General features: G+C 35.2%; 1 protein-coding gene across 4 annotated transcripts in view; it reads left to right on the top strand.

Annotated features, from left to right (window-relative positions):
- Positions 1-12,353, top strand: part of eeig1b (estrogen-induced osteoclastogenesis regulator 1b) — a 50,542-nt gene extending 38,189 nt beyond the window's left edge. The window contains exons 6-13 of one of the 4 annotated variants that reach the window (XM_009301552.5): positions 4,460-4,576; positions 5,051-5,097; positions 5,840-5,994; positions 6,159-6,299; positions 7,093-7,294; positions 9,235-9,356; positions 9,511-9,580; positions 10,621-12,353. In XM_009301552.5, the coding sequence (XP_009299827.1) occupies positions 4,460-4,576; positions 5,051-5,097; positions 5,840-5,994; positions 6,159-6,299; positions 7,093-7,294; positions 9,235-9,356; positions 9,511-9,580; positions 10,621-10,666 (900 nt within the window). In that variant the 3' untranslated portion in view covers positions 10,667-12,353. 4 annotated transcript variants of the gene reach the window in all.
- The last annotated feature ends 362 nt before the right edge of the window (positions 12,354-12,715 follow it).

Below are 12,715 nucleotides of genomic sequence, written 5' to 3'. Positions count from 1 at the left end.
TTTATTAATTGTGCAAATTTGACATATACCTACATTATTTTTATGTCGATCAAATAATATTAGAATATGATGATGATAATAATAATAATAATACATTTTATTTGTAATGCGCTTTTCTTAAACCAAAAGTACAATGGAAGATATTAAACACATAAAATTAAAAATAAAGTACAGGGTACAAAAATCAACTTTAATCAACTTTTTAAAGTGATTCATAGTTGGTGTGTTTTGGATATTGATAGGAAGACCGTTTCATAATTTAGAGAAAAAAGCTCTTTCTCTCATAGTCTTTAGTTTACATTCCTGAACACAACCCTACTACTTAATCTACCCCTTACTGAAAACCTGTTTGCATCTTAAAACTTTCAGATAAATATCATTTGTTTATCATTTGTTGCATTTTCTTTTCGGCTTAGTCCCTTTATTAATCTGGGGTCACCACTGCGGAATGAACTTATCCAGCCTGTTTTATACAGCGGATGCCCATCCATCACTGGGAAACATCCATATACATTCATTAACAGACATGTATTACGGGCAATTTAGCTTACCCAATTCACCTGTACCGCATGTTTTTGGACTGTGGGGGAAACCGGAGCACCCAAAGAAAACTCGCGTGAACACAGTGAGAACATGCAAACTCCACACAGAAATGCCAACTGACCCAGCCAACCAGGGACCTTCTTGCTGTGAGGCGATTGTGCTAGCCACTGCGCCACCATGATGCCCATTTATTTATTTATCATTGTTATTATTATTATTATTATTATCATTTTAATCATTTTTCCCCTCATAGAAATCAAAGGCTGGTCCAGACCGTTTTTATAGGTCTTTACTTTGGTCCCCACAATGTAGCATAAACACACACACACACACACACACACACACACAAATTTTAATGTAAATAGTAATTTGAACAGCAATGTACTTTATCTAGTAATGTTGGCAATCTTTTTGTTTGTTTTTTCTTGAAAGAAATTAATATTTGAATTCAACAAGGATGAATTAAATGTTTACAGTGGCGGTGAACACATTTATGAAATATCTGGTCATTTTGATATTCTTTAACTTTTCCTTTCGCTCTAAATTTTTTTCCAGGCAACTTTTTCAATGTAAATAATGTCAAGCAATATTAAAGTGATATTCAAATACCTAATAATAAGGGGCTAATAACTTTGACCTTAAAAAAAAATAAAGTCTTCTTTCATTCTAGCCAAAATAAAACAAATAAAACTTTCTCCAGAAGAAAAAAAAGTATAGGAAATACTGTGAAAAATTCCTTGCTCTGTTAAACAGATTTTGGGAAATATTTGACGAAGAGACAAAAAAAATAAATTACAGGAGGGCTGACAATTTTGATTTTGATTGTACATGGAGTGTTTTGCATTATATTGTGAAGATGTGTCTTGTAGCACGTGCAATAGTCACTAGTGTTGCTAGTTGTTTAAGCATGTGATAATGCTGCTTTCAGTCATCGTTGCTAAATTACTGCAGAGGAACATGTTTGTAATGAGTTACAGGAGGATGTTGTTTTTGGGAGTGTGTATCCGTGTCCTTTTCTGCTCATTTACTGATCTCTTACGTCCTGAACAAGAGTGGCGTGTCAAAGCAGAGCACTGACACAGCAGAAAAAGCTAATTTGTGAGGTCAAATCTATGGACTGTAACCGGGAACGATGGAGAAACACAGGAAGGAGGGGTGGATTTGACCTTTAAGATGAAATAGAGATATTTACTGTAGCAGATAATTGAACGCTATGGAACATTGACACATTTATTAATCAATGTGAATCCTGGAATCACTTGGGTATTGGCAGTCTCAGAGCCTGGAATTGTGGAAGTCTGGAGCAAACCACATAAAAGTTTTAAGGACAGGAATGGTTTTCAGAAAGGGGATGTGTGCCAGTCATGGGGGAAGTGGTTTGTTCTAAAGGCAGCAGTGGAACATCCAATATAGATAAAGAAGGGTACAAACACAGACAGACACACATACTAAAATCTGAGATGAAGACAAAATATGTACTGTCTCAATCTTTTCTGATTATTAATGTCCCTTTTTTGACAACTTTTCATTTTTTAAACCTTTTTAGCACAAAAAGAGGGTGAAATAAAATAAAATAGGGAATAAATAAAAAGGAATGGAATTAAAAGGTCACCAGAGACATCATATAAAGCTCGTGCATCATTCATATGCAGTTTTGGCTTTTTATGACAGTTATACATTTTTGTTTGGACATACAGTCCCATTGGGCTCCTCTCCATCAGAAATAAAAACTGGATAGAGGCATAGTAAATAAAAAATCTTTAATAAATACCTTTTAAGAAACATGACGCACTCCATAATCATGTAATGTCCCACTTTTTAAGCACATGTACAGGATGACGATTTAAGTGTATATAGATATAGTTAAAGTTTTTGCTGTATCATTTATATTATGACATATATATCTGCAAGCATGCGTGAATGAGACACTATTTTGGGCTGATGGACATAACTGAAGCACTCACACAGAAAGTATTGCTCCCAGACTGCTTGTAATCCCAAATTCATTTCTTTTTCTTTTTGTGGTTTATTGCACTTGAATGGCCAAAAGTGACACTGTCAGATTTGTCTTAAGTGAATAGCAGAACTTTGTGGTTTATTAGATATGTGTATTAGGTCTTAATATATTAATAAAACAAAGAACAAAAGATAGAGAAAACAGCTTACAGCTTTTGTTTTGACTTTAAAAATCAATACGTTTTCATGGAGTGTTCATGATACACTTTCTTCCACTTACTGCTGAACGTGTGATAAATTATATTCGGTGTGTGTGTGCCTGCATTTGTCCTTTTATCCCTTGCTGTAATATCACACATCAATGATTTTTAAAGGCCAGCTGGTCACGTGCTGCAGTGCTGACTGTATAGGGTATTCAACCAATAAAGCAAATGAAAAGATTTATATCAGATACTCTTCTATCATTGGCCAAGGTTAATAGAATTGTTTGACCGAGAACATTGTTGTTGTTGAGAAAGAAGAGCGAGAGAGGGAGATTTCAGAGAAATGTAGGAAGAATGCTTGCCAGTAGTATTGGAGAAACCTTTATTAAGTGATAAACAGAGGGATTTCGTGCATGACTGACTGCCAGCTTCACATGCCTGTTGTTATGTAAGAGCACTCCTAAGAGTTAACCAGTTCCTTTCCTTCTTCAGCAAGCTAGCTTGTGTGCTTTTTACAGCGTGACAACATGCACTTTTTGTCTTTTGCCTGAATTCAGTGTTCCCCTGAATAAATGAACCTAGACGTTGCAAAGCAGGATAAATAGGATAAACACTGAACATGTTTGTTGTGACTTGTTCATGATGTCATGCTCGTAGAGCTAATGATATACAGTGGGGGAAATGAGTATTGAACACGTCATGTTTTTTCCTGGGAATAATATTTCTAAAGGAGCTGTTGACATGGACTTGCGATACCAAACAATACCACCATACAAATTAAAACAAAACAAAAGCTGAAAAATTGGTGGTGTGTAATAACAATGGAATGACTCTGGGAGAAAGTACTAAACTGAAAAGTTTTAATTCTTTATATTTTTGGTGATGGCAGCTTAAAGACGCCTCTCATATGTAGAATGAAATCACATGCATTGCTTCAACAGAGTGTGTAAATCTTGATAGTTCTGTGAGTCTCGTCTATCAAAGCTGATCTTCATTTAGTATTCTCTGTTGGATTCAAGTCAGGTGATTGGCTGGGCCATTCAGCTTGATTTTCTTTCTCTGAAACCAGAGTTGAGGGTGTCCTTTTCTGTGTTTTGGATCATTGTCTTGGTGAAACGTGCACCCTGGTTTTCAACATCTGTTGAAATTTTCAACAGTCAATAGCACCTTTAGAAATATGTTCAATACTTATTTCCTCCACAATAACTTTTAGGGATGTAACGATTCATTCAATTTACAACATTGATCTCGCAATATGATTATTATCTTATTTGTATTTTTTACAATTTTGATAAAAAATTGAGGTTTTGAAGTTAACAATTGGCCTTTTATAATTTTTTGTAGTCTTTGTAATAAAAATATATTTTGTCAAATAATAAACACAAACTTAAACTTTAATTTAAACAAACGTCAAGACTTTTCTTAGTCCCCCCCCATTTTTTTTAAGCATATCTACATTTTCTAGCAAGCTGCAATCTCTGCACATTTGCAGTGTACCCTGCTGATGAAAAAAAAATTGAGCAAGTGAGCTGAAAGAGAGTGCAAAATAACTGAAAACAGTTTTTTTCCCATTGCTGTCCACTTTTTAATTTGAATCGATTTCAACTGGCTAACTGTCAATGGTTACATACTAATAACTATAAAAACTGGAGAACAAGACCTGTGTGGTAGAGTTTAGAGCTTGATTTGGAGTGTTTGGAGCTTATTTCTGAACTGCTGATCAAATCGATGTTTTATTCCTTTTTCTTCATCTCCAGCTGGGCTTTGCTGACCTCAACTTGGCGGAGTTTGCTGGTTCAGGCTCCACTGTTCGCTGCTGTATACTGGAGGGCTACGACACAAAGAACACTCGACAAGACAACTCCATACTCAAGGTGAGCACGCCTTTTGTTTGTGGAAAAAGACTTGTGCGTGTGTAGGTGTGATCTCTGGCTTTTCCTTCCGGACTGACTCTACACGTCTGTTCTGACCTGCCTGTAAGGCTCATACACAAAATAAAAACATTGGCCTTTTCATCCTGAAAGGTCCATGACCTTAGCACCTTTGGAGATTATTGTTTAAAAGCAGAACTGTTCTCACTATAAACACAGTCCTCAGTGTGGGCGACGTGTGACCGGTCAAACCCTCTCACAAGTCTTTGTGATGACTGACTGACTGACTCACCGTCTTTTAGACATTTCAGGAGGAAAATGTGAAAGAACAGACGTTTAATCAGAGATATTTTGGTTGTTTTGACTCATCTTGATCTAGATTCATGTGTAGCTTTCACAAGTATGTTTTAGGAGTCAACTGTCATTTAAGGTGTATATCACCTCTTTTAGATTTGAAAATGTCATCTTTCCTCCCAGGTTACCATTGGCATGACTTTGCTCTCTGGAGATCCCTGCTTCAAAACGTGAGTGTGCTGTATAATGTAAATGACTTTGTTTTATTGAATACTCTTTATTTATTAGTTTTTAAACCACTAGGGGCCCTTGGCAAACTTGCTGGGAGGTCTCCAAATCACTAAATATATGACTTAAGACAAATCGACTAAAATCATGTTCAATCACTCTATCAACAACTTCTTTTTAAACTGTTCTCGCAGTACTGGAAGATTTCCTGAACATGTGCATTTTAAACAATGTCCATTTGACACAAGAAGTCATGTTAAAAAGTCAAGAAGAAGTCAAACCACTTTTCTGAATGCTCAGTTTAAATCAGTTGTTAATGGAAGGGATACATCTGCAGCTGGAAATGAATGAGAATCGTTTATTTTATATATTAAAATACACAATAATTGTATTTTATTAATGTCTACCCCTACCCTAACATTCACAGTAATGTAAAAAAAGTAATTCAACCAAGTTTTATTCATATTATTAATTAAATTGCATTTTATTAATGCCTATTCCTATCCTAACCCTAAACCTAACCCTCACAGTAACATAAAAATGGCCATTGTTATACAGTGTGACGAAAATGTTGCTATATTGATGTGCAGCTTTATTTCTTCTGTACTTTACCATATAAAAATCTCCTCTTGTTGATTTTTCTGAAAAATTATAAAGCAAATGTAAAATGTGGACCAATAGAGAGGAAGCATGAGCTCAGTGCCCTCTGATGATGTCTAAAACTTTCTGTGTTTTCGTCTTCAGGCCTGTGAGCACAGCTAAGACCATTGCCATGGCTGGCCAGGACCCCTCTCTGCAGCTGGACCGCAAGGGAGAGGGCACCGCTGACCACCCTGTGCCAACCCTCAGCCGCAACACTCGCAGATCAATCAAAAGCAGGACCCCGCTGAACAACTCTGGTATGACCAACACGCATACTGCAGACCACCCGAAACTGAAAAACTGGAGAACAAGTAGATAAACTCTTTACATCTGTTATTGCAATAAAAGTGTCATATTTTTGTAAGGACTATCTTGAAGTTGTTGTGTTGTTTAGTGCTAACCTGAGCTGTTTGATGTTTAGGAGGCCTTCAGGAGGGATTGGAGGAGAACCTGTCCAGTCCTGATGAAGTGTTTCACAATGGACACTCACGAAACTCCAGCTTTGCCAGCCAACAGAGCAAAATCTCAGGTGGGATTCAGGGCACGAACAAAAGAATATCAGGTACAGATTATAGCCAATTACAGAATAAAACAAAATAAACTACACTTCTGTCTTTTACATTTAATCTTTTAGACTCGCAAATTAACAGTCTATTGTGATTTATAATACAAGAGCAGTGATAAAAACAAAAACATAATTAATTTTCACTTAATCAAATTGTATGCTTTTTTTTCATTTTCATACGCTGCAGTTCAAAAGTTTGTACTATTTATAAAAGAGAGTCTCCTACCAAAGCACATTTGCCTAAATAGTCTAAACTATAATATTGTTAAATTATTACATTTAAGTTAAGTTGCTTATATAAAGTAACTTTTGTATTTAAATTATTGTATGCAATTAGTCGTTGTTTTCTGTGTTATTTTAGCAGAATTCTCAGCAGCTTTCACTGTCAAATGATCTTTCAGAAATCATTTTGAAGATGATTATTTTGGTGCTCAAGAAAAATGAATTATTTACATTTTAATATTGTTAGGATAATCTAATCTGATTCATATTGTCACTTCATATCATCAGCAAAAAGTATTTCAAATATGCAACATTACACATGTTCGAACTGTCACAATTGATTAATTATATTGATTTTTGCTAAATTAAAAGTATTTATTTTTTCAAGAAACACTTTTGAACTGTAGTGTATTAATTAGTTTTAACCACACATTCTACTTGGGGGAAAATCACTCTTTTCCTTTCTTCCTCTTCTTTTGTTGTTGTTGTTGTTGTTGTTTATTTGCATCAATACAAATGTTCCTGTTTGTTTAGTTTGTCACAGATTTTGTACTTGTCCTCCACATAGGCTGCAGCGCAGAGCACTCACACTCCTCCAGCCTGACAGATCTGTCCCAGCACCGGCGCAACACCTCCACCAGCAGCAGCAACACATCAGGAGGCACGTCTACAACTGTGGAGAGCCCAGCAGACCAAGAGAAAGAGCTGCTGAAACCAGAAAGACCCCCTCGGCCCCCACGACCCACTCTGCCCCTAAACAGACTCTCAAGGTGAGGAGTCAATGACACATTTGCTTTACTTTATTAAGACACTAACACTTGCTTTATGCTCTGCTCTGAATTTGTTGACAGACCAAACTGACTACCACTTAAAGTTTAGATTCTCTGCCTGAGCCAGAGCAACAGGCTGATATTTCCTGCCACTATCGTCGGGTCGGGCTGTGGGTCTACAAAATTATACAATTTGCAATGTGTGTCATGCGCAGCAATGCTCTTACTCCGGCAACAGCATCTCCTCCACTGGCACACATTCACACCGCACGCACAAGCCGATGTGAAGCAGCGCGTGCGTATGTAGAGCAGAAATGGTGCTTAAAAATCAATGGATCTTATCGATGCATTTATTGGGTTAAAATTGCTACTTTTCACTGTCATTCAATGTGCTTTGGTTATTATCAAAGCACCGTCACTTTAATTAAGCATGAGTAGCAGCAAAAATAGACCCAGTGCTGAAATGATCGCAGAAATGCATCAGCTTTTCCCAAGCTCCGCACCGCTTCTGTGTGGTATGAAAGCTGTAAACATTGACGCCAAAAAAAAACACATGCTACTCATGCTCTGCTCACACGTGCAGTGTGAAATTGGTAATGGCAAAAAAACAGGGACTTCCAAGATGCAGAGACACATGAAGCAGGCTTGCCATTGTAAAAAGGATGACAGCTGGCCTTCATTTTCCTCTTTTGTTACGATCTTTTCTAAATTACAAACAATGCTGTTTACATGCTTCGCTCTTGTTGCATTATTCATTAAGATAAATCCAAACTAATTTCTGTAGTTCAAATAATTGAATTCGAATTGTAGTTGAGAACGAATCTTATAACAGTCCACGTATTAAAAATAGTTAAAATAGGCTCATACAGTAATTACAGTTAATGTATCGGACCGGGTCAGGCTCGGATGCAAGGTGCAGAGGCTTCGGTAGGGTTGGTTACATTTTTTGGGCCTGATCTAGGCTCTACTACCAATTTCTTAAAGGAATAGATCATTCGAAAGTAGCATTACATTATAAATTACCCTTAAGCAAGGAGTGTCCACACTCTGTTCTAGAGGGCCAGTGTCCTGCAATGTTTAGTTCCAACCCCAATCAGACAAACCTGGACTAGCTAATCAAGCTTTTACTAGGCTTTCTAGAAACATCCTTGCAGGTGTGTTGAGGCCAAGTTAGAGCTAAAATCTGCAGGACACTGGCCCTCCAGGACCGAGTTTAGACACCCTTGCCTTAAGCTATTCTCTAAAAATCTTATTAGGTCTGGTGCGCCAGTAATTAGCACACTCTGATTCGCTTGTGGAATGAATGCACATTGCATTATTGTTGATGGAAAATCTAAAACATACACAAATATATAAACACTAAGCATAAATATCCACTGCATTGCGCTGTTCATTAGATGAGCAAATGAAAATAAATAAATGAACATAAAACAGCAGAGAGAAAAAGCATATCTTATGCAGCAGATTGATGTGTTTTTGTAACAGAAATATTTCTAATTGTTTTTTGAAAATGGCTGCATCTTGTTGAATGCACACAGTTTGTTTGTCACAGATGATGACGACAAGAACTAGTTGGCTTGGTGTTTCTGTACAACATTATACAGTTTGTTAGTATTGTGCTATTAGTATTGTACAGTAAATTACTCTTACAATGCCATGGATGTGTTTTTAGCAGAGTTTTGATTAGTAATACTATTAGCACTTCATTTAGACAACTTTAAAGATTTTTTTGGAAACCTTAGATTTTCAAATGTTTGTGTTTTGGTCAAATATTAACCTAAAAAAGTATAAACATTGGAAAGCTTATTTTATGTCAGCTTTTAGGGCATATAAATCTTAATAAAAAAAGAGACTTACAACTGGTATGTGGTCAACTTATTTAAAAATGAAAACGCAAGATAATAAAAATACATATTTAAAAATCTCCTATCTCTAAACAGGAGGAAGAAGGACTCTGTAGAAAATCATCCCACATGGGTTGACGACACGCGCATCGATGCAGATGATATTGTGGAGAAGATTGTCCAGAGTCAAAACTTTGCCGATGTCAGCAACAATGAAGGTGTGTTGAGACACTGTTGAGGTGTACTAACACCTCGTAAACTCATTTATTTAAATGTAACATTTTGATTGTGTGTGTGTAAGTCAGAGTATTTCCCACTTGGGAAGCTTTTATATCTCTGAGGCTGACAATTGTGTCACTCTTTTTCTCACAGACAGCAATTTAACACTGTTTATCAGCAGAGATGGGACCACAGCATTGAGTGGCATCCAGCTTGTCAACAGGTAAACTGCTGCTCTTTATATGCTTTTAAAAATCGTTATTAAATATGTAAGAATATGCTATTTAAAGTAGGACACTGATTACATTGGTCCAAAGTAAAACTAGCCAAATTGAAACTGAATATATAGAATATATAGAGAATATATCTCGTATGTTTTGGGCCTGTTCAATATTAAAGGATTTCTGGCAGCTACTATTTAAATTTCTCTCAAACATATTAAAAATCTATATAGAATCTGAGGCCATAATTTCAATATTTGCTATCACACCACAGTCCTTATGTTTTAATAAAAGTAAAATCAATGTGATTGCCTTTGCTATGCTTTTAGCTAGAAGGTTATTATTGCTGAAATGGAAGGAAAAATTTCCTCTAACCTTTAAGCAGTGGCTTATGGAACTTCTACACCAACTGACCATAGAAAAGATATACCATAAGCGGTTGTACTGATATGTTTTTTCTCACTTGGCAACCTGTATTAAATCACATAAAGGAGATGGACGCCTCAGTTATTTTAGAGTAGAACCTATCCTTCTTTTTTTTTTTTTAATAATTATATAAGAGCAAAATTTGTTTTACTTAAAATTATTATTTATTTGTATTTCATTTTAATATTATTCATATATTTTTATAAAACCTTAATGTTTATGTGTGCAACGGGCGAAAAAATTGTAAAGCAATTTGTACTGCACGTTTTATATCTAACATGTTCAATAAAAAAAAAATGCAAAAAACATTAGTAAAAACTATAAAACTGATGAAATTTTTGAGTTTGGTAAGATTATATGTTTTGGAAAGAAATATATTTTTTCCATGTTTGCATGTGTTTGTGCAAATATACTGTAAAATAGTATTATTATAAAATATATAATACTGCAACTTAAAGTGACTGTTTATTTTAAAATTGTAAAAAAAAAAAAAAAGTTTCATCTTAAAGTCCTGTTTTAAGCAGATTTTCACTGTCTGTTCAGGAGAGTATTTGTATTTTTATGGTAATTTTTTTTTTATATTATATGTGAATTGTTCTTCGCTTTTCTTCGGCAGGGTGTCTGCAGGTGTTTTTGAACCGGTGGTGATCGAGAGCCATTAGATCTGCAGTGTTAGTGGTCACTCTCTTGCACAGCCACTGCCTTTTTTTGTTTTTTTTAATGATGGAGAAAGCAAGACAAGGACTGGACTTCACAACTCGCCCCTCTTATAAGAGTCTGACATTTTACTCGTATATTATTACAACCCTTACATACTGATCATGCAGTACAATTACTGACAAAAATGTCTTGGGAATTTTTTCGAAAAAGTTCATTGTCCTTAGAATTATTTTACAGAAGATTCTGAGAGAACAAACTACTTGAAATGCCTTAAGAAGTGAGGCAGGATGGGGAGCTTAAGTCGAACACTGTGAAATATGAGGGAAGTCCAAAGGATTTAGACTGAAAATTAAGTTCATAGTTTTATTGAAATTTTATTTCATGTTTGAAAGTGGGAAGTCTTAATGTCTTAAGTTAGTTTTTTAAGCATTTACACCCCTATTATATACAAACCACTGAGTTTAGTCAGTAAGCAGCCCTTTAACGTGTGAGGAATGTTGATTAAGTATGTATGGCTGGCCATATAAACATTCTGAGGCAAAGAAAAAACAGTTCCTCCATGTGACCATTTTCAGTATCTCATTGCTTGTGCTTGTTCATCAGAGTTGGGCAGTGGTTTGCTTACATATTTCCCAGCTGGACTGGTGAACATGAAATACATTAATATACTGTATCTCCCCCCTTCCTTTTTTCCCCCTCTTTCTCTTTACTCTTTAAGATTTGAAGTTTAATACAAACTTCGTCTTTCCAACTTTCTGTTTTCCTTTTTAAGTTTTGCATTTTGCTGCTGGTTTCAGTTTAGAAAAATCGTGTGACTATGACTTTGTCTCTGGCAGCACTGCAATGCATGCAACACAGCACAACAGGCCATTTGTGGTGTTTGTTTGCTAGGGTTTTGTCACAGTCAGATCAGATGCCAGTGAGATCCTGCATTGTGTGGCTATAATGGGGTCTAATGAAATAATTTTTTAAAACTTTTTTAGATTTCCCCTTTTAAGTTAAACAAAAAATTTATTTAAATAAAAAAAAAAACTTCATAAAGGGATGGAAATTCACTCACTGTGAACTCACCCTCAAGTTGTTCCAAACCTTTATTATTTTCCTTTTTCTGTTGAACACAAAATAAGATATTTTGAAGCATGTTGGAAAAACAAATACTATGGAAAACAGTGGTTACTGGTTTCTAACTTTTTCCAAATAACTTATTTTGTCTTCAACAGAACAAAGAAATATAAACTGGTTTGGGACAAGTGAAGCATGAGTAATAGGTGACACAAGTTTTAGTTTTGGGTGATTTATCCCTTTATGTTTCTTTGTATACATTATTACACTACAGCCCTTCTATTTGGGTACATTTTTAACATTTTTGTAACCTTCTTTTTAAGTTTGGTTGAACCAAACATTTTTTTTTAGAGTCAGAGCAGCTCTTTAGATGAAGCTTATGCCCTCATATCCTGATAGAAGTTTTAGTTTGTGTGTAGTAAACAAAACCTTGGCGTCCACACACACACACACACACACACACACAAGCAGAACATGCAGACGTCATGATTAAACATACTTTCACATTCACATAATACATCAATACACAGTGCTCAGCATATATAAGTACAGCCCTCACAAGTCTATGTTTTGAATTTATATTTAATAGGAAGCTATAGAATATTATATTTGTGCATATACATTAGATTAGTCAGTACTGAAGCCAAATCTGGAGCTAATCTAACAAAATAACTGCCGATAACGGTCCATATACTTGTACACCCAAATTTGTATGTCATAGAAAAATATTAAAAACAAATTTAAAAAAAAAAAAGGAAAAATCAAGAGAAGTTGTAAAGAATTTAAGAAAATAATTTAGTTGACTTTTCTTAAGTTGTAATTTTTTGTGCAATATTTTGCTTGAATTCAACTGTATTATCTTTCAATTTCTAAATATTTTTAGTGACTAAAATATTATTTTATAAATGTATCTGTTTAATAAATCTGTTTTGTTTAAATGCACCATAATACATTGCCTATATTCACTGAGATATGGATACAAATTTTCA

This window comes from Danio rerio, chromosome 5 (genome assembly GCF_049306965.1).
Source record: "Danio rerio strain Tuebingen ecotype United States chromosome 5, GRCz12tu, whole genome shotgun sequence".
NCBI classification, from domain to species: Eukaryota; Metazoa; Chordata; class Actinopteri; order Cypriniformes; family Danionidae; genus Danio; species Danio rerio.
Note: the sequence above shows the minus strand (reverse complement) of the source record. Positions and strands in the feature narration are given on the sequence as shown.